This window comes from Heptranchias perlo, chromosome 24 (genome assembly GCF_035084215.1).
Source record: "Heptranchias perlo isolate sHepPer1 chromosome 24, sHepPer1.hap1, whole genome shotgun sequence".
In the NCBI taxonomy this organism is placed as follows: Eukaryota; Metazoa; Chordata; class Chondrichthyes; order Hexanchiformes; family Hexanchidae; genus Heptranchias; species Heptranchias perlo.
The window spans coordinates 6,072,514-6,098,739 of record NC_090348.1 but is presented as its reverse complement, the minus strand read 5'-3'; the positions used below and the strand labels follow the sequence as shown (position 1 = coordinate 6,098,739).

Here is a 26,226-nt window from a genome sequence, read left to right as displayed (position 1 = left end):
AAGTTCCAAATGTCCATCATTTGTGACAGATAGCATCAAATCATGTTCACATTCACAAGATAACTCACGTTGACATGAAACCAAACTTCAAACAAAGGGGTGCAGCATTTCGGAGCACCATCAAGTTACGCTATAGCAGTTGGTGCTGGGTCAAACTCCAATGTTGCTGCGGGGAAGGGCTGAGCAGAGATTGTGGGTCCATCTCTCCTCCATCAAGATAACAGGGAGTGCATCATCCGTAAGTTTTTAATATTTTTCTTAGGATGTGGGTGACACCAACAAGGCAGCATTTATTTCCCATTTCTAGTTGCTGTGAGGCCATTAAGAGTCAAACACATAGTATGGGACTTTTTTTTTTACTATTCGTTGATGGGATGTGGGCGTCGCTGGCGAGGCCAGCATTCATTGCCCATCTCTAATTGCCCTTGAGAAGGTGGTGGTGAGCCGCCTTCTTGAACCACTGCAGTCCATGTGGTGAAGGTTCACCCACAGTGGTGTTAGGAAGGGAGTTCCAGGATTTTGACCCAGCGACGATGAAGGAACGGTGATATATTTCCAAGTCGGGATGGTGTGTGACTTGGAGGGGAACGTGCAGGTGGTGTTGTTCCCATGTACCTGCTGCTCTTGTCCTTCTAGGTGGTAGAGGTCGCGGGTTTGAGAGGTGCTGTCGAAGAAGCCTTGGCGAGTTGCTGCAGTGCACCCTGTGGATGGTACACACTGCAGCCACTGTGCGCCGGTGGTGAAGGGAGTGAATGTTTAGAGTAGTGGATGGGGTGCCAATCAAGCAGGCTGCTTTGTCCTGGATGGTGTCGAGGTTCTTGAGTGTTGTTGGAGCTGCACTCATCCAGGCAAGTGGAGAGTATTCCATCACACTCCTGACTTGTGCCTTGTAGATGGTGGAAAGGCTTTGGAGAGTCAGGAGGTGAGTCACTCGCCGCAGAATACCCAGCCTCTGACCTGCTCTTGTAGCCACAGTATTTATATGGCTGGTCCAGTTAAGTTTCTAGTCAATGGTGACCCCCAAGATGTTGATGGTGGGGGATTCGGCGATGGTAATGCCGTTGAATGTCAAGGGGAGGTGGTTAGACTCTCCCTGGTTGGAGATGGTCATTGCCTGGCACTTGTCTGGCACCAATGTTACTTGCCACTTATCAGCCCAAGCCTAGATGTTGTCCGGGGTCTTGCTGCATGCGGGCTCAGACTGCTTCATTATTTGAGGGGTTGCGAATGGAACGGAACACTGTGCAATCATCTGCGAACATCCCCATTTCTGACCTTATGATGAAGGGAAGGTCATTGATGAAGCAGCTGAAGATGGTTGGGCCTAGGACACTGCCTTGAGGAACTCCTGCAGCAATGTCCTGGGGCTGAGATGATTGGCCTCCAACAACCACTAACATCTTCCTTTGTGCTAGGTATGACTCCAGCCACTGGAGAGTTTTCCCCCTGATTCCCATTGACTTCAATTGACTGGAGTCACGTGCAGGCCAGACCATGTAGGGGTGGAAGTTTCCCTTCCCTGAAGGATATCAAGTCAACCAGTTGGGTCTTTACAACAAAACAGCAGCTTCATTGTCATTTTTTCTAATGCCAGCCCATTAATTACTAGATTTATTAAATTCAATTTCACAACATGCCATAGTAAGTTTTAAACCCATGTCTTCTGGGTTATTGCTCCAGTATTATAACCACTAGGCTATGGCGCCCTCGACGTGTCATGCAGGTCACACTGGCGCTAGTGAATATGTTGAAGGAGGTTATCTGCCTGCTCACGATAGTGCCATAGCTTACGGAGACCAGTGGGAGTGAGGGAGCAAAGAGAAAAGTAAAATCAATACAGCACGACTAATTTCCTTTACTGAAGAGAGATCGACCATAACAATGAGGGAGGAAGAAAGCTATCCCTGTCCTTCTAGGCTTTCCAATAAAAGCACATCCAGCAATTCCTTTTAAAGAAAAGTATATTAAAACAAATTTTAAAATCTACAAGTGGTAGAAATACTAAGTGAGCAGTGTCTCGGTCCAACAAGTAAAGTTTGGTTACGGCCATGTATAGCACTGGTCTTTCTGTAAAGCAGTGCAAAAAGCACTTAAAACCACACCATTCTGAGGGTCACCATTGACCATAAACTTAACTGGACCAGCCATATAAATACTGTGGCTACAAGAGCAGGTCAGAGGCTGGCTATTCTGTGGCGAGTGACTCAACTCCTGACTCCCCAAAGCCTTTCCAACATCTACAAGGCACAAGTCAGGAGTGTGATGGAATACTCTCCACTTGCCTGGATGAGTGCAGCTCCAACAACACTTAAGAAGCTCGACACCATCCAGGACAAAGCAGCCTGCTTGATTGGCACCCCATCCACCACCCGAAACATTCCCTCCATTCACCACCGGCGCACTGTGGCTGCAGTGTGCACCATCCACAGGGTGCACTGCAGCAACTCGCCAAGGCTTCTTCGACAGCACCTCTCAAACCCGCGATCTCTACCACCTAGAAGGATAAGGGCAGCAGGCACATGGGAACACCACCACCACCTGCATGTTCCCCTCCAAGTCACACACCATCCTGACTTGGAAATATATCGCCGTTCCTTCATCGTCGCAGGGTCAAAATCCTGGAACTCTCTTCCTAACAGCACTGTGGGAGAACCGTCACCACACGGACTGCAGCAGTTCAAGAAGGCGGCTCACCACCGCCTTCTCAAGGGCAATTAGGGATGGGCAATAAATGCTGGACTCGCCAGCGACGCCCACATCCCATGAACGAATAGAAAAAAAGACAGACTGCACATTGAGGGTCACAACCCTCACCTTGAGCTAGAGACACAAAGTTCTACTTCATGTGGGAAAGCAAAAGGAAAGTTTAGACAGAATAAACTTGTTTGAAGTACTACCCCTTTTTATAGAAGAAAATTACTTCCCTGAAATTTTTCACATTTTTCCCCCATAAATGTTAATTTTATTACTAACAAGCACGTTTAAATAGGGCACTATTCTCTAGTAGGCTATTACAGTGAGGTCAATTACAGAGAGTATCCCAATACACCCTTGACCTGCTCCAGTGATGTCAATTACAGAGAGTATCCTGAAGGGGTTCCATTTCAAACAGCAGAGGGATCAACTTCAGACTGGCATAAGAACTGATCTGTGTCTGTCAGACTCTGGGAAATCAATGTTCTTGGCTAGGAATGCAATGGCGGAAGAGCTAGGGTGCACTAAGAGTTGTACCGCAGGTATAGAGCTCTTGTTGGCTATTTAGATTGCACAGCACTACTCTTTTTCAAAAATAAACTGCAGTCCCCACTGCTTATAGCGAGAGCATTGGCGCTAATGTGATTTGTCCGCTATATGCGTTGGACAGTTTATACATCAGAGTGCTCTGTTTAAAACTGATTAATCTCCCCCGTCACAAACTATACCTGAACTATCCTGCATTAATCAGGTACCTGGGAGGTGCTGTTGGAACTCAGAACTCTGTAATTCTGATCCGCTTGCACTTTTCTCTGGTGTGATATGCACCACAGTCATCGTGTAATGTTCTGTGCGATTCTCACACTGACGGGACGTGGCAAAAAACCATGAACTCCTCACTTTCGTTTCCGTACTGGCTGTCGGCAGTGATCATTCAGCTTTGCCCAGCTTCCATTCAGCTGAATTCCCGGAGTGGCTCCATAACCGAGAGTTGTAATCGGTAACGGCACCTTAATGAGATGCGAACTCACCCGTGTCTGCCCGAAATACCGAGCGCACATAACGCACTGTAAGAAGGGTCTCTGTAATTGACACTAACAGTGATGGCAAATGGTTTGCGCTATTTGCTCAATTTAACTCATTGCCTGATTTAAACATGGGCTGTTTACGTGACAGTTTCTGTATTCACAAAGTCAAAATCGTGAACTTGGCTCATCCTGGAGGTTCTGCTTTACCGGCCAAGAGCAGTGTAAAGCAGAAAGAGCTGTTCCTGCATGGCGCAAGGGTAAGTAATAGTCCGGGTATATATATCCTGCTGTGTTTTTATCTGTAAGTAAATTTTGTGCATTAATAAGGGTAAGGGACGTTCTTAATGAAGAAAGCAACCTTTTTGCCTTTGCACTCAATGACAGGATTAAGTACTCACGACCAGCCATACTATAGGACATCTCCAGCCCATCAAACTTGCTATAGATCTCCAGCCCATTAGACACGCTAAAGGAAATCTCCCGATCAGCCACACCACAGGTGATCTCCCGATCAGCCACACCACAGGTGATCTCCCGATCAGCCACACCACAGGTGATCTCCCGATCAGCCACACCACAGGTGATCTCCCGATCAGCCACACCACAGGTGATCTCCCGATCAGCCACACCACAGGTGATCTCCCGATCAGCCACACCACAGGTGATCTCCCGATCAGCCACACCACAGGTGATCTCCCGATCAGCCACACCACAGGTGATCTCCCGATCAGCCACACCACAGGTGATCTCCCGATCAGCCACACCACAGGTGATCTCCCGATCAGCCACACCACAGGTGATCTCCCGATCAGCCACACCACAGGTGATCTCCCGATCAGCCACACCACAGGTGATCTCCCGATCAGCCACACCACAAGTGATCTCCCGATCAGCCACACCACAGGTGATCTCCCGATCAGCCACACCACAGGTGATCTCCCGATCAGCCACACCACAGGTGATCTCCCGATCAGCCACACCACAGGTGATCTCCCGATCAGCCACACCACAGGTGATCTCCCGATCAGCCACACCACAGGTGATCTCCCGATCAGCCACACCACAGGTGATCTCCCGAGATCAGCTATACCATAACAGATCTAGCTATGCCATTGGTGACCTCCCGATCATCTAAACCATAGGAAATTTTGCAATAAGTGTATCATAGCTCTCCCGGTCCGCTACACCACAGCTCTCCAATTAGCTCCAGCATAGGCGATCTCCCGATCAGCCATACCATGTGAGGTCTTTCTTCACTGTCAGCAGGGTTCCTTAGTTCTAGCTTCCAGGACAGTGCCCCTAAAGTAAATCCATGACATTTTCTTTTCCAATATCAGCCACCCTGCACTCTTTTGGGAATGGGTGCCAATCGGTGCTAAGAACATAAGAAATAAGAGCAGCAGTAGGCCATACGGCCCCTCAAGCCTGCTCCGCCATCCAATAAGATCATGGCTGATCTTTGACCTCAACTCCACTTTCCTGCCCGATCCCCATATCCCTTGATTCCCTTAGAGTCCAAAAATCTATCCATCTCAGTCTTGAATATACTCAACATGTGAGCATCCACAGCCCTCTGGGGTAGGGAATTCCAAAGATTCACATCCCTCAGTGAAGAAATTCCTCCTCATCTCAGTCCTAAATGGCCGACCCCTCAGCATCTACCCTGTCAAGCCCCCTCATAATCTTTATATGTTTCAATGAGATTATGAGTGACCCTGTACTATCCAACACTTCATTCTGTGCATGTGTGAAGTCTGCACTCCCAGCCTGCATGGCAGTTTACTGGTTTCAGGGCTACTCTCAGGCCAATCTACACCCTTTATTTGACGTAGCTGGAATGGTTAAATCAAGGAAGGACACTCTACTCGGACGTCTTTGCGTCAGCAATAAAATGGAACTTTTTAAAAAGCGTCAATTAATTTTTTTCTAAAAGAGTGATTTTCTTCAATGAAGAATAGTACTTTAAAACAAAAGTGCCCTCCCCCCAGGCTTTCCTCCTCCTTTACGCAAAGCAGTACTTAAATGGCACCAATGGCCTCTTTATTTTTACGATACTGCACTCACCGCTCAGAATCTTGCCAGGATTTGTCAGGCTCGTAATCTTTCACTACTTTTTCCGATTTATCTTCTTTATCTTCTCTCTTCCTCCGGCTCTTCTTGCGTTCCTCCTCTTCGGGGGGCTTGCTCCGGCAAGCCAGCAGACATTCCAGCACGCGCTGGTGCTTCTCGGAGTTGTTTAAGTGTGCTCTTACTAGGGTTTCCAACTCGTTCCACATTATCCGGTACTGTTCATCTCTGAACAGGAAAGAATTAGAAACACACTATAGTTATTACTGGCTAAAAACAACAACATAAAATTAAAATGCTGCCATTTAATTCTGGCAGTGCACTGTGGCAGTATGACTCACTATCAGTGTATTTTCACTTTACGATTTCAACATATGCAACCCAGCAAAGAAGTGCACTGCCTTTCACAAGCTTTCTCTCCAGAGATGCTGCTGAAGGTACACTCTGTGTCAAGGCGTATAACACCACTTCTAACAGCACTACCTACCTCTATAATGCTTTAGGGATTACCATTTTTTGGAACTGGTTATTTTTTTTTAAGGCTGCTGCATGTAGTGACACCACAAGTCCCACCCAGATTGGAGATGATCGGGTAATTCCCCCGTCAAACATACCTAGAGACCACCTGCTGCAAGTGACTGGGATTGATTTTATGCACATAATTTGTATTACGTAACTATCCTCCACTCACTGCATTTTGCTGGAGAGATAATCCTGCTTTATCGGGAGACTCTCGGGAGAGTTTCGGTCATGAGCTCTGTTTGCTGTAGTTCGTAAAGACTCTTTGAATAGTGTCATAGAATCTTTCATGTCCACCTGCAAGGGCAGATGGGGCCTTGGTTTAATCTCTCATCTGAAACACGGCACCTCCGACAGTGCAACCCTCCCTCAGTACTGGAGTGTCAGCCTAGATTTTGTGGTCAAGTCTCCGGAGTGGGAGTTGAAACCACGACCTTCTGACTTGGAGGCGAGAGTGCTACCCACTGAGCCAAGGCTGACACTTGTAACAACAGCTCTGCTGATGCTATTCCCAACCCCCCAAACATAGCAATATTTGAAGACTTTTATTCAGCTAAGAAATGCTGATATGCCACATACAGGAGTTTCAGCTTGGCTCAGTTAGAAGCACTCTTATCAAGGTGTCAGAAGGTTGGGAGTGCAAGCCTTACCCATATACCTGGGCATGTTAACTGGGCTAAACGTTCCAGAACAGTACTGAGATTACTGGATTCTTGAAATGCTGTCTTTTGGAAGGATGCCCCCTGTCCCACTGGTGCAGGTGGACATTAATGATCCCATGGTACTACTCGAAGAGCAGGAAGTTCGCCAAGTATCTTGGTCCTCCCTCAACTACCACCACCAAAAAAACACCACCACTGTTTATGGGATCCTGCTGTGCGCAAAATGGGTACCACATTATCTACGTCAGACAAGCTGCACTTTTAAATTAACTGGAATACATCAGAGAAATGTGATAAGGAGCTACATAAATACAAGTCTTTCTTTATACATGTTACAAAAATATAAAACAAAAGTAAAGGTGCCATATTTATACACTGCACATGCACATCGAAGCTTTGACTGACTGCAATACTTCTGTATTTAACAATTAAATTAATTCTTAAGGAAGCATTTTACCTTTTGGATCCTTTGCCTCTGGTGCCAACCGTTGAAATGGGTAAGTGATCATTTTTTCTCTCCATATCTACTAAGTTGTAGATAGTTTTTTGACAGTTGAGGACGTCGTCATCGGTTAGGCTCTCCTTCACAATTAGACTAGCTAAAGGAACCACCTGGGCATCAAATAAAACAGGAAGAGTCAGTGAGTAAATTGAACAACCAGGCACTTGGCAACTTTGGAGATACCAGGGGGCAATACTGGAATCATAGAAGTTTACAACATGGAAACAGGCCCTTCGGCCCAACATGTCCATGTCGCCCAGTTTATACCACTAAGCTAGTCCCAATTGCCTGCACTTGGCCCATATCCCTCTATACCCATCTTACCCATGTAACTGTCCAAATGCTTTTTAAAAGACAAAATTGTACCCGCCTCTACTACTGCCTCTGGCAGCTCGTTCCAGACACTCACCACCCTTTGAGTGAAAAAATTGCCCCTCTGGACCCTTTTGTATCTCTCCCCTCTCACCTTAAATCTATGCCCCCTCGTTATAGACTCCCCTACCTTTGGGAAAAGATTTTGACTATCGACCTTATCTATGCCCCTCATTATTTTATAGACTTCTATAAGATCACCCCGAAGAAATATTTCCTTTATCAGCTCCCCACAACTTCTCAAGTCATGTTAGCCTGGGACCTATTGCAGCTCATAAAAATAAAGACTTTCACGACCTCAGGACACCCAAAGCGCTTTACAGTCAATGAAGTATCATAGTATGGTACAGCACAGGAGGCCATTCGGCCCATCATGCCAGCTCTTTGGAAGAGCTATCCAATTAGTCCCATTCCCCTGCTCTTTCCCCATTCCCCTGTAATTTTTTTCCCTTCAAGTATTTATGCAATTCCTCTTTGACAATTACTATTAAATCTGCTTCCACCACCCTTTCAAGCAGTACATTCCAGGTCATTCCAACTCGCTGCATAAAAAAATGTTTCCTCATGTCGCCTCTGGTCTTTTGCCGATCACCTTAAATCTGTGTCCTCTGGTTACCAACCCTTCTGCCACTGGAAACAGTTTCTCCTTGATTACACTATCAAAACCCTTCATGATTTTGAACACCTCCATCAAATCTCCCCATAACCTCTATTCTAAGGAAAACAACCCTAGCTTCTCCACATAACTGAAGTCCCTCATCCCTGGTACCATTCTAGTAAATCTCTTCTGCACCCTCTCTAATGTCTTGACATCCTTCCTAAAGTGTGGTGCCCAAAACTGAACACAATATCAAAGCTGAGGCCTAACCATCATTTTATAAAGGTTTAGCTTAACTTCCTTTCTCAACAGCTTTCTCAACTTGTCCTGCCATCTTCAATGATTTGTGTACATACACCATCAGGTCTCTCTGTTCCTCCAAACCCGTTAAAATTGTATCATTTCGTTTATAGTGCCTCACCTCATTCTTCCTACCAAAATATATCACTTCACATTTCTCTGCGTTAAATTTCATCTGCCATATGTCTGCCCATTTCACCAGTCTATGTCCTCCTGAAGTCTGTTCCTATCCTCCACATTGTTTACTACAAAAAGAGCAATGATCCTAATGTTGTCTCCTGGGACCACCACTGTATACTTCTCTCCAGTCTGAAAAACAGTCGTTCACCACTACTCTCTGCTTCCTGTTCCTTAGCCAATTTTGTATCCAAGCTGCCACTGTCCCTTTAATCCCATGGGCTTTAATTTTGCGAACAAGTTTATTATGTGGTACTTTATCAAATGCCTTTTGAAAGTCCATATACACATCAACCGCACTGCCCTCATCAATCCTCTCCATTACTTCATCAAAGAACTCAATCAAGTTAGTCAAACACGATTTTCCTTTAACTAATCCGTACTGACTTTCATTTATTAGTCCATATTTTTCCAAATTAATTTTGTCCCGGATTATTGTCTCTAAAAGTTTCCCTACCACCGTTAAGCTGACTGACCTATAATTACAAAGTTTTTCCCTCTGTTCTTTTTTGAACAGGGGTGTAACATTTACAATCCTCCAGTCCTCTGGCACCACCCTCATATCTAAGGAGGATTGGATGATTGTGGCCAGAGCCTCTGCAATTTCCACCCTTACTTCCCTCAGTAACCTAGGATGCATCCCATCTGGACTGGGTGACTTTTCTACTTTGAAAAAAGAAAAGAAAGACTTGCATTTATATAGCGCCTTTCACGACCTCAGGACGTCCCAAAGCACTTTACAACCAATGAAGTATTTTTGAAGTGTAGTCACTGTTATAATGTAGGAATACTGCCAATCTTTTAAGTACCTCCTTTTTATCTATTTTTATCCTATCCAGTATCACTAATATTTCCTCTTTACTGCTACAATGGCAGCATCGTCTTCTCTAGTGAAGACCGATGCAAAGTATTCATTTAGCAGCTCAGCCATGCCCTCTGCCTCCACAAGATGATCTTTTTTGTCCCAAATCGGTCCCACCATTCCTTTGACTATCCTTTTACTATTTATATGTTTATAAAAGACTTTTGGGTTTACTTTTATGTTATCCACTAATCTATTTTCATACTCTCTCTTTGACCCTCCTATTCCCTTTTTTAGATCTCCTCTGTACTTTCTGTTTTCAGCCTGGTTCTCTATTGTATTATGAACCTTACATTTGTCATAAACCTCCCTTTTTTTCATTTTAATCTTCATATTTTTAGTCATTCAGGGAGCTTTAGCTTTGGATGCCCTTCCATTCCCCCTCGTAGGAATGTGTCTACTTTGTAGCCAAACCAACTCCTCCTTGAAGACCTCCCATTGTTCAGTTATTGTTTTGCCTTCCAATTTTTGATTCCAATCCACCAGGACAAGATCCCTTTTTAACTCAATGAAATTAGCCCTCCTCCAGTTAAGCATGATCACTGTTCCCCAAATGCTCCCCCACTTTGTTCCCCAGAACTAGATCCAACACTGCTTCCTTCCTCGTTGGGCTGGAAACACACTGATCAAGAAAGTTCTCTGGTACACATTTCAGAAATTCCTCCCCCCCTTTGCCCTTTACTCTGTTACTGTCCCAGTCTATATTGGGATAATTGAAGCCCCCCATTATCACTATTCTATAGTTCTTGCATCTTTCTGTAAGTACTTTTTGGAGCATAGTCACTGTTATAATGTAGGAAATGCAGCAGCCAATTTGCACACAGCAAAGTCCCACAAACATTACTGAAATAAATGACCAGACAATCTTTTTCTTTTTAAGGTGTTGGGTGAGGGATAAATGTTGGCCAGGACATTTATCCCGGGAGAACTCCCCTGCTCTTCTTTGAATAGGGATACTCAGTTTAATATCTCATCCGAAAGACAGCATCTCAGACAGTGCAGCACTCCCTCAGCGCTGCGCTGGAGTGTCAGCCTAGATTATGTGCGCAAGTCTTGCAGTGGGACTTGAACCTACAACATTCTGATTCAGAGGCCCTCTGAGCCACTGCTGACACTTGGATCACGTTCCCGTGGAAACTTGCAAAGAGACCATATAACAGGACAGCAATGCACTGAAAGAGTCCAGATTCTAGAGAAGGTTCACTACAGAACTACGCCGTCTTCGGTAAATATCAATGGCTGGTTTCTCTGCAGACACGTTTAAAGTGTCACCAAACACGCAGTGTAACACTAGAACCTACAGATTGTGTTTGTGCCAGCTGGGCTCAGTTGGTAGCATTCATTCCACTGAGTTAAAGGTTCCAAGTTCAAGCTCTACTACAGGACTTGAGCACAAAATCTAAGCTGACATTCTACTGTAGGACTGAGAGTGTGCTGCACTGTCGAAGGTACCGAACTCAACCGAGGCTTCATTCCGCCTGTTGCAGTGGATCAGCCGGGTGTTAAAATTCAATTGCACTATTTGAAGAGCAGGGAGTTCTCTTAGCATACTGACCAACGTTCCTCCAACCTCACTAAAAACACGTCAACTGGCTACTCATCCCATTACTATCTGCGGAATCTAGCTGTGCACTAAATGATTGTCATGTCTGCCTACCATAAATCACACCAATTCAAGATAATGAATTATATGTGAAATACTAGAAACATTTTAGAAATATGACAGAACACTGTGTAAATGCAAGCCTGTCTTTCTTCTTCTTCTTGGTACATTTTGTGTTCTACCTAAATAACCTGTTTGCAAAAAATGTAGGATGTTTAAGAGACGCTTGCTACGTCATTTTTAGCTTGTGAAAACTGAAACTGTCAGAGGTTGGGTGTGCTCCTATAGCTGTACTCTTCATATTGCAGAACTGGTGTGATTTGTTGTATAAAGAAGAATCTTATAGTCGCGATTTACAACCCTGGCCTCAACAGAATCTATTTTGCGACACAGTGACCGACAAGATCTGGAAAACAAAATCGCTCAAAGCATGAAGTCGAAACCTAACAATAGCTTCTCATAATTCCGGTTGCAGATTATTGCAAGGAAATGCTCTCAGCTTGGTCACCATTTGACAACTGCAGCTTCCAACAGGATGAAGATGCTGTTACAGTGTGAACAGTATGTTATAAAACTCTCGCTGAAGGAAGACAAAAGTTTAATTTTCGTTCTGAAGTTATGGGCTTTGTATTTACTAAGAAGAATGCATCACACGCTGAAATTGTGAATGTTAGACAAAAACCAGAACTAGTAAGATAGCATTGTTACCCATGCTTTGAAAGCTGTAGAGTAAACAAGGCGAACATTAATCCCATCACTTGAGGTTGAACTCCCACGTGCACGCTCAACTTGTGAAAATTACACTGCCATGTGAATCAACGCCAACAGAAATTTCCTTACAGCCTGCATGTTGAAGATCGTGGTTTGAGATATAATCATCGGCCAATAGCGTGTATGTCTCTCAAGCTGGGACTTGGCCCTCTCCAATGGCACTTCCATACTCCCATCCATCATGTATCGTGTTTCCAGTACAGGAGCTAATCTGTTTTCCCTCATGAACTCACCAAAGTCCTAACAACAAAAAAAAGTGCTGTGAACCCAGAACACTGGATGTGATACAGGTTTTAACTGTTTATTGGTGGTACATTTTCTTGAACTGATAAAATCTCTTAAGATGAGTAATTAGTTTTATATCCCCCACTTTGGCTGTAATAAAGGAGGGTAGGCAGATGATATCAGATTTTACTGAGACTGACAATTGCTTCTGCTTAAGTCATTCAAAACAGCAATATTAGAAGACTAATGAGAGTAATGTACAATTAATAATAAAATTTAAAAATTTAATTTGCTAGCTGGAGATGTGAAACAGTAATAATAAACCAATCGATTTGGATTCTCCTTGTACAATTTATACTGTACATTATTTATTTCTTAGGCAGGGAGTATCTTGCAGAGAATCAAATATAAGAGTGAGTGAGGGGAGCTAACCGGCTGGCTCAGTTGGTAAAGGTGGGCTGCAACTGAGCCTTACAAGTCAGGTGGCCCCAGGTCTGATGCTTGGTTTGTGCTCAGTCGGCTGGGATTGCAAAGGGGCTCAACAATTGGCCACACTGCCACTGAGCTAGGGAGGGGAAAATCAGTCAGGGTTCCTATTCCTGATCAATACCCAGTGACTCCTGCCAGAAAGTCCAATGTCTAGGGGTCGGGCAAAGAGAGGAATGAGTGGGAACAGAATCAAATAGCCTACTGACGCTCAACCAATGAGTTCACACATGTGAAGAATGGCTGCTTGGTCTAGGTACCAGAAGGTACCTGTGGAGCTATTTCCCAACCAGAGTCGACACTTCAGTACTGGGGAGGGGAGAACAAGAGAGAAAACTGGCGACCATTTCCCCCTTCGAAAATTAGCAAAGATGCTTTAGTATACTTGAGGTAGATATCTGCTAATGTAAATCAGGGCCAATGTGATCAATCTCCTGGACTAGATTCGATCGCCTAAGGGGGTCGGAGAGGAATTTTCTAGTTTTTCCCCCCCAATTAGTCTGGGCTTTTTAATTACATGGCTCTGGGTGGGTGGGGAGTATATGTACTGTGATGATGCATCACAACTGTGGGACAAGCTGGATGGGCCAGTAGGTCTTTTCCTACCTGTCATTTTTGTATGTTTGTATGGATCTAGGTAAAGCTGTCAAATAAAAACATGGTTTCTAATTTTCTGGCTTAAAAGGTGCCTCAAGTAAATTTCAGTTATCAGTGTGGATACAAGCCAAAAATGCAGAACCAAATGAAGTGATGGTAAATATTATTCTGCATCCATATTCCTATTAGCTAATGCAACTACCATATATATTGAGGATCGCTGCATGTACTCTATGTGCTGTCAAAGAAGGCATTACGGGATTCAATTCACTGGTACAAAGCTTCTTTACAATCAATGCTGAACTAGAATTTGTTTACAAGAAGTGGGTGGTCAGTTTCAAAGTAAAAAGTTTTGAAGGCCTTTGAAAATAGTGCTAAATTCTGTGAAAGTACGGATACATGTTTGTTCAGGCATTGTTTTTCTCATTGTACACTGCTGATTTAGCTTTTAAGCAGGCAGTCCACGCTGTCACTATCATTCAACATCAGGACATGAAAAATCAATTAAATAAGAAAATATTTTTGCAAAGTGACTAACCGTAATCCTGTAATCAGTAACCCTTCCTCCACACCCTTCACTAATTGATGGGGGGTCCTCCAGAATGGAGCGAACACTGCTTAAAACATGCAGGAAAATCTCACCACCGTGGCTGCAAAGCATGTGACTAATCACTTTGGAACCTGACTTGCGAGGCTGTTCCAACAAAACTGATCGACCTGATGTATACAAAAGGACATAAACATCAGCGTTTTTTAAACAGAACATTAATTTCCTACATTGCTACATTACAATACTGGCTACACTTCCAAAGTACTTCATTGGCTGTAAAGCGCTTTGGGACATCCTGAGGTCATGAAAAGCGCTATCTAAATGCAAGTCCTTCTTTCTAGAAATAGTGCAAATAGACAAAGCTGAAGTTGGTTTACAAAGGTGAATACTGAACAGATTACATGTGCAATTGATGTTGTGATAAAATTGCTTCATACATTATACACTGGAAGAGAACCTGGCTGTCGTCTCAGATAAGAACTTACATCAGTTTGGTTTATCTAGTGATTAAAGTGCAGGCCTTCCATACAGATGGGTGTGGACTTGAATCCCATAGCTAGCTGTAACTCAAACTGGGTTACCTCAAGGACAAGATGAGGCAGTGCTAGAAACACATCACGAGGCCGTTAACAGCCAAAAAGGATTAGTAGGATTTAATTAAAAAATTTTAGGACAAACAGGATCGTTTGTATCTGTGACTTTTAAGACCAGTTTTATTGTATTGTAAATGTATTTGTTCATATCTAAGAATATGCAATTCATTATTATTTCCTCTGGTTTCTTCTCCCTCCCTCAATGCTCACATACATCGAATAAGTCTGTAACAAATGGAGGGAAGAATTTGAAAAAAGTGACATCATAGTCAACACAGAGGGGGGAGCGACAGAGCCCGAGGAATAAAAGCTAAGCGTTCAATTATTTATCCCCACTGTAATTTTAACTAAATAGGAGATTAAGGGGCTACTTAATTTTAAAAAATACATGAGCAAGGGTGAAAAACAAACTTTAAATAAGTAAATAGCTATAACAGGCTAAATATACTAAACTGAGCATTAGAAGTAACTTTTTAAAAAATCATTCTTGGAATATGGATGTCGCTAGCAAGGCCAGAATTTATTGTCGATCCATAATTTAGCATTAAAGGCAAATCATCTAGCACTACAGATAAATAAATAACTGCCGTATAAACAATAAATAAATATAGTATAGATATTAGCAGCACAGGCAGTGTGTCGGGACTGCAGAACGTGGGAATTTGTGGACAATGACAATGTCCCAGATAACCACACCTGTGGGAAACGTCTTTGCCTTGAGACACTCCGGCACAGAGTCGTTAAGCTGCAGGGATGAATATCTGGATAGTTTAATCTAGAACACAGTCACACCATGCACAGATATACAGATACAGGAAGAGGAGTGTGAGACTGGCAGGGAAGTAGGAACCGCAGAATCTGGTCCTATCCAACAGGTACGATGTACTTGCTACGTGTCAGGAAATGGAGAAAGGCTGTGGAAAGGACAGCCAGAATGCTTACCAGGGCAATGTGGGGCAGGAAGCAGTTCAAGAGGGGGGAGGGGTTGCAGAACAGAAAGGTTGTAGTTATTGGGGATTTGATACATAGGGGGATAGAGGGTATCCTCTTCAGTCACGACTGAGAGTCCAGAAGGGTGTGTTGGCAGGGCAAGGGATATCTCAAAGTGGCTGGAAAGGGAGGGTGAGGAACCAGTTGTCATGGTCCATGTCGGAATCAATGACATAGGAAGGAAGAGGGAGGAAGTCCTGCTAAGGAAGTATCAGGAGCTAGGAGCTAAATTAAAAAGCAGGACCTCAAAGGTGGTAATCTCCACCCGAGCCACGTGCTAAGTGGCATAGGGATACAGATCAGAAAGGTGAATGCATGGCTGAAAGATTGGCGTGGGAAGGAGGGGTTCTATTTCATGGGACACTGGCACCAGTACTGGGACAGGAAGGAGTAGTGCTGCAGGGACAGGCTGCACCTGAACCTGGCTAGAACCAAGGTCCTAGCAGAAAAGATAAGTAGGGCTGTAGAAAGGACTTTGAACCAGTACCCGGGGGGGGGGGGGGGGTTGGGTGGGTGTGGCGGGTTCAAGTTGAGATACTAGTACCCTAATGATAAGAAAAAGAGGGAATAAGAACACAGGTCAGAATATAAAAAGTAATAGAGGTAATAGACAGTTACCCAAATAAGAGTGCTGTACAGAAATGCATGTAGCATAAGGAATAAAACAAGCAATTTAAAAGCCCAAATTCAGCTTAAAGGGCATCACCTAGTAGCCATTGCAGAGACCTGTCTAAAACCTGGGCATGACTGTGAGCTAAATATTCCAGGCTATAAGCTCTTTTAGAAAGGACTTGGAAATTGGGAAAGGAGGAGAAGCAATATTGATAAAAGACACAATTACAGCAGTAGAAAGAAGCATTTATAGTGAGGGTGAGCAGGCATTGGAAACAGTATGGGTAGAACTAAGGAACAGTAAAGGATGCAGAATTCTAGCGGGAGACCTCCTGATTGTGATGTAGTAGTGGGATGCATAAATACAAAGATAAGAGAAGCATGTTGCAAAAACAATGCGGTTATACTGGGAGATATTAATTTTCAGACAGACTGGGAGAAGCAACAGCTCAAGTCATAAAGGCAGCAAATTTTTAGAGTGTATTTGGGACCATTTTCTGGAACAATATGTTTTACAGCCGACAGGGGAACAGGCCATACTAGATTTAATGATGAGTAACGAGCAAGAATTAATTAACAATCTGGTAGTAAATGAACATTTTGCAACGTGACTATAACATAATAGAATTTGATGTTAAGTTTGAGAGGGAGAAGGGAGAGTCACAAACCAAGGTTTTGAATTTAAGTAAGGCAAACTTTGAAGGAATGAGACATAAGCTGACCACAGTAAACTGGGCTGAACTGTTAATGGGTAAGCTACAGACAAATAGTGGAGGTTTTCAAAGAAGAATTTGGTATAATACAAAACCAGTATATACCCCTAAAAGGCAAAAAAGCTGTACTTGTATAGTTAAGTAACGATGGTCAACAAATGAGGTAAGAGACAGTATCAAGCTAAAAGAAAAGGCTTATGCATGGATAAGTCGAAATACAACGGATTGGGACAGCTATAAAAAGTAACAACGGGATACAAAGAAAATAATAAGAGCTTCAAAAAGGGAATATGAAAAAAAACTTGCAAGGGATATCAAAGCTAACAGTAACATTTTTTATAAATATATTAAGAGAAAGAGAATGGTGAAGTGGAATGTGGGCCCATTAAAGACGGATGCAGGTGATACTGTTATTGACAATAAGGAAATGGCATTCTTATTAAACTTTGTATCCATCTTCACAGCAGAGTAGTACAAGGGAAGCTAAAAATAAGTCATGGGGAGGAACTTATTGGATTTAATATAAGTAACAAAATGGTAATGGAGAAAATAATGGGATTTAAGATAAACAAATCACCAGGACCTGATGGTTTCCACCTCAGGGTATTAAAAGAAACAGGTGAGGAAATTGCAGGCGCATAAGTCATAATTTCCAAAAAAACTCTTGATTCAAAAATGGCACCATTGGATTGGAAAATTGTAAATGTCACTGCACTATTTAAGGGAGAGGCAGAAACCAGATAACTACAGACCTGTCAGTCTAACATCAGTTGTGGGAAGTTACTGGTATCTGTCTTCAGGGACAGAGTGACTGAGCACTTGGACAAGTAGCAGCTGATCAGAGAGAGTCGGCATGGATTTGTGAAGGGTTGGTCATGTCTGACTAATCTAGGTCACTAACATCGTGGATAAGGGAGTGTCTATGGGTGTTATCTACATGGACTTCCCGAAGGCATTTGGCAAGGTTCCGCGCCAGAGAATATTAGCAAAAATGAGAGTAAATGAAATTGGAGGCAACCTTGTGTTCAATTCTGGGCACCACACTGTAGGATGTCAAGGCCAGAGAGAGGGTGCTGAAGAAATTTACAAGAATGGTGCCAGGGATGAGGGACTTCGGTTATGTGATGAGACTGGAGAAGCTGGGGTTGTTTCTCCTTAGAACAGAGAAGGTTATGGGGAGATTTGATAGAGGTGTTCAAGATTATGAACGGTTTTGATACAGTAAATAAAGAGAAACTGTTTCCAGTGGCAGAAGGGTCGGTGACCGGATGACACAGATTTAAGGTGATCGGCAAAAGAGCCAGAGGCACTGAGCTGTAATGATCTGGAATACACTGCCTGAAAGAGTGGTGGAAGCAGATTCAATAGTAACTTTCAAAAGGGAATTAGATAAATACTTCAAGGGAAAAAATTTACAGGGCTACGAGAAAAGAGCGGGGGAATGGGACTAATTGGATAGCTCTTTCAAAAAGCCGGCACAGGCACGATGGGCTAAATGGCCTCCTCCTGTGCTGTACCTACTATGATACTATGGGTTGGTAATTGGTTGGCAGGTAGGAGACGTGGATTAGGGGTAAAGGGAGTGTTCTCTGATTGTCGGGATGTGACAAGTGGTGTTCCCCAGGGGTCTGTATTGGAGCAGCAGCTTTTCACCATATTTATCAATGACTTGGATGAAGAAAGAGAGAGTTATATATCCATTTGTTGATGACACTAAGTTAGGAATTGTAAACAATTTTACAACACCAAGTTATAGTCCAGCAATTTTATTTTAAATTCACAAGCTTTCGGAGGCTTCCTCCTTCCTCAGGTAAACATTTACCTGACGAAGGAGGAAGCCTCCGAAAGCTTGTGAATTTAAAATAAAATTGCTGGACTATAACTTGGTGTTGTAAAATTGTTTACAATTGTCAACCCCAGTCCATCACCGGCATCTCCACATCATGACTAAGTTAGGAGGCACAGCGAGTTGTGCAAATGGGAGCAAGAAGTTACAAAGGGACATAGACAGATTAAATGAGTGGGAAAAACTGTAGCAAATGGTGTTCAATGTGGAGAAGCGTGAGGTCAACCAGTTTGGATCCAAGAAAAATAAATCAGAATATTTTCTTAATGGTGAGAAACTAGGAACTGTGGAGGAGCAGAGAGATTTGGGCGTCCATGTACACAAATTGCTAAAAGCTGGTGGGCAGTGACAAAAAGTAATCAAAAAAGCCATTGGAATGTTTGTCTTTATCTCAAGAGGCTGGAATACAAAAGGAATGATGTTATCCTTCAGTTGTACAGAGCCTTGGTGAAACCCCTTCTGGAGCACTGCGTTCAGTTCTGGGCACTGCACCTCAGGAAGGATATACTGGCCTTGCAGTGGGTATAGCAGATTCATCTGAATGATACTGTGACTGAAAAAGTAAATTATGAGGACAGGTTGTAGAAACCTGGCTTGCAGTCCCTTGAGTTTAACTGGTTGAGGGATGATCTAGGATTCGGCAGGGTAGATATTGAGAAATTATTTCCATTGGTGGGAGAAATCCAGAACAGGGGGCATAATCTTAAATTTAGAGCTAGGCCATTCAGGAGTGAAATCAGGAAGCATTTTTTCACAGAAAGTGTAGTGGAAATCTGGAACTCTCCTCCCAATAGGCTGTGGATAATGAGTCAATTGGAACCTTCAAGGCTGAGATCGATAAGATTTTTGTTAGGGAAGGATATCAAGGGATTATGGATCAAAGGCAGGTAAATGGAGTTGAGATAAAGACTAGCCATGATCTGACTGAATGGTGGAACAGGCTCAAGGGGCTGAATGGTCTACTCCTGTTCCTATGGAGACAACTCAGTCTCATATGTGGCTGTCAGATGTACCTATGGTTAAATTTTAAGCGTGGAAAAAATTACATTGTATTTACAAATATCCATTCTGGTCTGTTCAGCTCGCTAACATTTATTCTGTTAACTCTTAGCACTTTAAGTCCGATTATCACGGCACACTCGTACTGCTAATGATCCTTTCATTAACTTAAGTGACACTTCCTGACAAACATCAAATTCCTCTCTCCAAATTTTCTCCTTTGGTCACCATTTGACAAGACAGCGAGATGGTTTTGCCAACTGACTTCTCCATGACCAGCATCAAAGCTCCTCTACAACTATCGGAGGGGTCACTCAGGTGGGGCAAGTCAAACAAAGCTATTTTTTTTCACCTGGAATGTTTAACCAATAGTTTCATTTTGATAACCTTAAAGATAACTTGTCTAATAACTGTCCCTTTCAATTAAAAAGAATGAGAAAAATGTAACTGTCATGTGGTGTTGTATAACTGGTCTTACAAATGGTGTTTTAAGCTACCCTGCTACACTCTGGGGAGTCTTAATTATTATGTACTCTGGAATGTCCAGACTCTTAGAACAAAACAACTCTTGCAGCTGGCTCCAATTAATGCCTGAAACTGGTAGACCAAGGTTGTCAACGTTACAAGTTTAGAGATAATGGATGAGTTACAAGTCTGGATAAGATCAGGGAGTGGCCCAAAGGAAAGCCAATTTTATTTGGTGTTTCTAGTTTATTGCTATTTAAGGCTGGGAAAGGAAAAAGAATTTATCAGCTAACAAGCCTGTTTTTTGTCAAATAGTTAAAATTTGCTCAAAAGTCCTTGAACTATGTCTATTTAAGGTCATTGAGACCTAAACACAAATATTTGCAATGAGTCATCTTGATTGGTCAGGCATTGGAATAGGTGGGGGAAAGGACCTTAGTTTGTGAAATTAAGTATAAAGATTGTGCTTTTAACCCCCAAAAAAGAGGAAAGTTTGGAGAAAACTAGACAAGGGCTTTGGAGCAGCATTTCAGGCTTAACAAAAAAACCTTCTAAACTAAAAGTGTTAAGTCAAAGTTCAAATGTTTAAGAAGTCTAATCAAATACTGGCAAATGTTTTAAGCACATCAGCTATATTCATCAATTGTATGTGAGAATAGAGGGACAAAGTTAGCTCAGGATACACCTGTATATGTATAGGAATGTGCAAGGTTAGATCCACCAGGAAGAGAAGCAGGAGGCAGAAGGAAGGAATGCCAAACCATAGCTACTGACAAAGATCAACCTCCAAGTGAGGCATATTTATACCATGCAGGGGTACCTGTTAATGGATCGAGAGACCTGGGGTTAGTAGGTGATCATTCATTAAAGAAGTGCAAGGTGGCTATCAGGATAAGAAAATAATTTTAGGTTGTATTGCTCAGACCATCAAGTACAAATTGAAGAAAGAAAAATTTGCATTTATATAGCACCTTTCACGACCCGAGGACATCCCATAGTACTTTACAGCCAATGAAATACGGTCACTGTTGCAAAATGTAGGAAACGCGGCAATCAATTTGCTCACAGCAAGATCCCACAAACAGCAATAGAATGACCAGATAATCTTTTTTTAGTGATGTTGGTTGAGGGATAAATACTGGCCAGGACACCGGGAAGAACTTCCCTACTCTTCTTTGAAAAAGTGCCATGGGATCTTACGTCCACCTGAGGGGGCAGACAGGGCCTCAGTTTAACATCTCATCCGAAAGACGGCATCACTGATAGTGTAGCATTCCCTCATACTGCACTGGAGTGTCAGCCTGGATTTTGTGCTCAGGTCTCTGGAGTGGAACTTGAACCCACAACCTTCTGACTCAGAGGCAAGATTGCTACGACTGAGCCAGGGCAGATACTAAAGTCTTATATTTAGGTTCTGTCAGGGTCTAGTACGTCCACATATGGGAGTATTAGTATTCAGTTCTAGTTAGTGCATTTGGTGAAGGATATCGAGGCATTACAGAAAGTACAGGACAACCAGAAAGATACCTAACCTTAGAGCTCTCAGTTATGAGGACAGGCTTCAAGAATTAGGGGCTTTGCTTTAGAGAAATGCAGGTTAAGAAGGAACAGGATTGAGCTTTTTAAAACGATGAAGGGATTGGACTTAGTCCGGTTAGATAGGTTACTTGAGATGGAGAGGGATGATAGAACTAGAAAGCATCCTATAAAATGCGTAGGCAAAGAGTAAGGTTAGATTGCCAGTGAGTACTTGAGAGTCATGCCTTCTGAACAAACTATTGAAACATGCGGTGGCAGGGAATTGCTACGGTCCTTTTAAAAGAGAACTTGACAAGTTGCTGAGAGAAAAGGGTTATTCCAGTTATAGAGGGCTAGTTGCTAGTGATAATGAGGGGTAAAGGGATATCCTGGCGCTCACTCCATGGCCTTTGGGAGCTGAAAAATAACTTTCCGGAATTTGTCACAGGTTTTTTCCTCCAGTTTTCTCACCCTCCCACAAGATTGTGTGGTTAATAGGTGGGTCAGCAGTGTACGAGGTTTCATTGTGGGCTGGCTGAGGTGGGCTTTTCTTGCCCTTCTTTTCATAAGTTAATATTCAGACTACATTCGTGAACCCAGTCACACCTTCAGCATTGCCAGCACAAAATTGCTATAGTTCATAAATATGGGCACAGGAGGTGCAATGCAATGGAACAGTACAACCAAAATAGACATTCCATTACCCACAAATATCTCTGGGATCTGGGACTGAACCTATCCACACAAATGGGAAAAAAAATCTCCTCTCTAATGGACAGTAACAATTGTAAGTAAAACTACTTCAGGTATTTCCAAAGTAGAAACGTCCACAACACAATAAGTCCCAGTGTTTAGCATTAGAATTTGGCACTGCTGCTTTGAGAAGTGCTGCTTTCTTTATAGGAACAGGAGTAGGCCATTCAGCCCCTCAAGCCTGCTCCGCCAGTCAATTGGATCATGGCTAATCTGTACCTCAACTCCATTTTCGCACCTTAGCTCCATATCCCTATACCCTTACCCAAAAAAAAACTATCGACGTCAGTCTTGAAAGCTCCAACTGACCCAGCATCCACAAGCTTTTGGAGGAAGAGTGTTCCAGATTTCTACTACCCTTTGTACGAAGACGTGCTTCCTGATTGTACTCCTGAATGACCTAGCTCAAATTTTATTATGTCCTTTTGTTCTTGATTCCCCCATCAGAGGAAATAGTATCTCTGCACCTGCCATATGAAATCCCTTTATCATTTTAAATACCTCAATTGGATCACCTTCTATACTGTTGGGCAGCCTTACTTGGAGGAAAAAAAACCATCTGCATATGCTTGCACTCCCATCATTAGTTCATCCGCTACTTCCTCTGTGCTGTAAGTTTGATTACCTGGCTCTAGTTTTCGTCACTCTTGAATGTAATCCTACCTCCACATGCAAACAAATAAATCCGACCTGAAAGAGGATAGGGGTGGAGGGAAAAGGCATTTGGGCTGGGACTTTGTTCAGAGCAGATATACAGAATGATTCTGGGCCTTAGGAACTAATTTACAAAGAAAGGCTCAAATGACTAAACTCATTTTCACAGGAGAAAAGACCGAAGGGAGATGTGATACCGGTTGTGAAGAAGGGGCTACACCTGAAATGTTAATCTGTTCTTCCTCTTTTCAGATGCTGATGGACTTTGTGTGAATTCCAGCATTTGCAGTTTTTTTTTAAATTCAAGGTCCCTGAACACTTGCCCTTCTCTTTTTTTAAGTTCCTTGTGCACAGTTTCCCCAACTTAGTGGGGCTAGCGGGAACTCTGACATCTGCATAACCTGATGCCTACTTCATTGTTAAACACTCAACAGCAATATGCACTTTAAAACTATTCACGTGTGGAGAAAGAAACAGAGTTAACGTTTCAGGTTGAAGATCTTTCGTCGATGAAAGGTCTTCGACCTGAATCGTTAACTCTGTTTCTTTCTCCACAGATGCTGCCTCACTTGCTGAGCTTCTCCAGCATTTTCTGTTTTTATTTCAGATTTCCAGCATCCACAGTATTTTGCTTTTAAAACTATTCATGTTTGGTCACTTGTACCAGAAGAAACAGAAAAAAACTGTAAACAGAACTGAAAGTGCTGCTGCTTTTAATCTGGACACATAGCTTGACCCCTGACCAAACAAAATTCAGTAACACTAAGATACAGTCCCATTCATTACTGTTTAATTAGACAAGGTCAAAACAGTCAGGGTTTATTTAACTAACCATCAGGAGGCTGTTCTGCAATAGGGGATGATCTCATCTCCCCTTTGGCTTCTGTAATACATTTATAACTTAAACACTACGTTTTCAAATTATAATGCCAATGGTAATCCATTCATTTTAAATGGATTACATCAGCATTACAATTGGAATATTTAGGCCTTTATGTAGAATTTATGAACAGATAAAAAAAATCTATAACTAGTACACATATAGAAGACAGCAGCTATGGTAAGCTAACAGGGAGCAGCTGTAGTAAGCTAACTATACACACACATCTAATTTCCCACTTAATTGGCCATTTAATATTATTGTTATCACAAGTATCAACCCTCTAGCCAATTAGGGTCTTGCTGCAAGAGCTTTCCACAGAAATATATTAAAGTTACAATTAGTAAATCGCAGTATCGCCCTGTGATATTTGGTGAAAGATGATGCTGAGGGTGAAAGGAGTTTTTAATGCAACGCAGAGTATGTCATTCTATTTAGCTTGCAACATAATGCATAGTGCATGCCATTATACTTCCACAAATACACTTCAGCTAAAAAGTGAGATGACAAAATTACCCACCATTTAGTAAAAAGTTTGTTAGGCAAGAGGAGGGTCTGCTGTTTACATCTACGGGTGATATTCTGTAAGCTCCTGTGCAATAGTGCAACTCTGAAAGAAATACTTTGCATTACACATTTTAATACAGTACAATTTTATACCATAAAAAATGATGAGAAACCTATATTTTTTTTTACATAAATGAAAGTAATCGTTCTGAATTCTTGTTCAGAAGTAGCACGATGCACTCTCTCACTGAGCCAAAGTATTTCACCTCCATCTGGCAAAACATGCTTAACGCAGCCAAGCACAAGAGAAGTTACAATTGAAGTACCAAGACAAAGTGGTACAATACCACAGGGACTGGTTACACAAAGCACCTGAACATATTTAGGTTCAGGAACCAGCACCCAAATGGGCCACAGCAGCTTCCAGCTCTTTAAAATGGGACTACAGAAAAAAAATAACGGAATTTTGTAGCAACAGCCAAAAAATTATGCATGCTTTACACCAGAACATGCCAAGCTGGTTTTTACACTTAAGATTCCTTCTCCATTACTCCAAAGATGTTGTGTACTTTTAAAAATTCATTCTCAGGATGTGGACGTCACTGGCAAGGCCAGCATTGATTGCCCATCCCTCATTGCCCTGAGAAGGTGCTGCAATCAGTGTGGTGAAGGTGCTCCCACAACGCTGTTAGGTAGGACGTTCCAGGATTTTGATCCAGTGACAATGAAAGAACGACGATATATGTCCAAGTCAGGATAATGTGTGACGTAGAAGGGAAATGGAGGCAATGGTGTTCCCATGTACCTGCTGCCCATGTCCTTCTAGGTGGTGTAGGTTATGGGTTTGGAGGTGCTGCCAAATGCAGTCAACTCTAGTTACTTTTGGGATCTAAGAAATAAAAACTAGGATATTGCCAATGTTGTTACAAAGATTAAGAGGGGAATTTTAACCCCCCCCCCACCCCCCCCAAACAAAGGATGGAGGTGGGTGAGGGGGTTAAATTGTCAAATTTGCGAAACCTGCTGCGAATGCTCCTGTTCCGTTTTTAACTGCGGCAGATATCAGGGCATCCGAATAAGCCACCCTCAATTGTGTGTCTCCGGTTCCTTCCAGAATGCCACAGGAGGCATAGCGAGGGTCTTGCAGTCAGCTGCACATAAATGCATAAGGCAGACTTCTGAGATGCTCGTGGACGATGATCTCTGGGCGTTGGAGGGCCCAGCCATAGACTGTTCCACCTGCACCTGTTCAGGGGCAGAACTTGACCATCGGGAGAGAAGGCAGCATTGCAGGTACTGGTTGAGGGGGAGGGCAACGAGTGAGAAGTGGAAACGGTTTGAGTGGAGTTCCCATTTCCATGTCCCCTTTCGCCATCATCCCTCTCCTGGGCCAGCGGCACAACACTCCTACCTCTCTGCGGGTGAGCAGCTTGGAGCAGAACAGTGCTGCTTTGTAAGGCCACAGCTAATGTCTCTGTCATCCAGTTTAATACGGCAGAAATGTTGGCATCCATAGTTTGCACGACCGCCGTCAGGGCGTGCAGGGATTGATTAGTGTGCTGCGATTCAGGTTCCACAGAGGAGGCCATTCTATCCATGGAACACATCCTCACAATGGCCTGTGATGTCAATCCATAATGTTTGAACTGGACTCCCCCATTGTGGACAGTGCATGTGGCAGGA

General features: G+C 43.0%; 1 protein-coding gene across 3 annotated transcripts in view; it reads right to left on the bottom strand.

Annotated features, from left to right (window-relative positions):
• Positions 1-26,226, bottom strand: part of ints13 (integrator complex subunit 13) — a 68,936-nt gene that overhangs the window by 4,291 nt on the left and 38,419 nt on the right. For 2 of the 3 annotated variants that reach the window (XM_068004669.1, XM_068004670.1), the window contains 5 exons: positions 24,557-24,646; positions 14,002-14,180; positions 12,225-12,395; positions 7,428-7,582; positions 5,787-6,017 (listed from right to left, as the gene is read on the bottom strand). In XM_068004669.1, coding sequence (XP_067860770.1) covers positions 5,787-6,017; positions 7,428-7,582; positions 12,225-12,395; positions 14,002-14,180; positions 24,557-24,646 — 826 coding nt within the window. The remainder of the gene's footprint in view (positions 1-5,786; positions 6,018-7,427; positions 7,583-12,224; positions 12,396-14,001; positions 14,181-24,556; positions 24,647-26,226) is intronic. The other variant, XM_068004671.1, reaches the window with a different exon arrangement.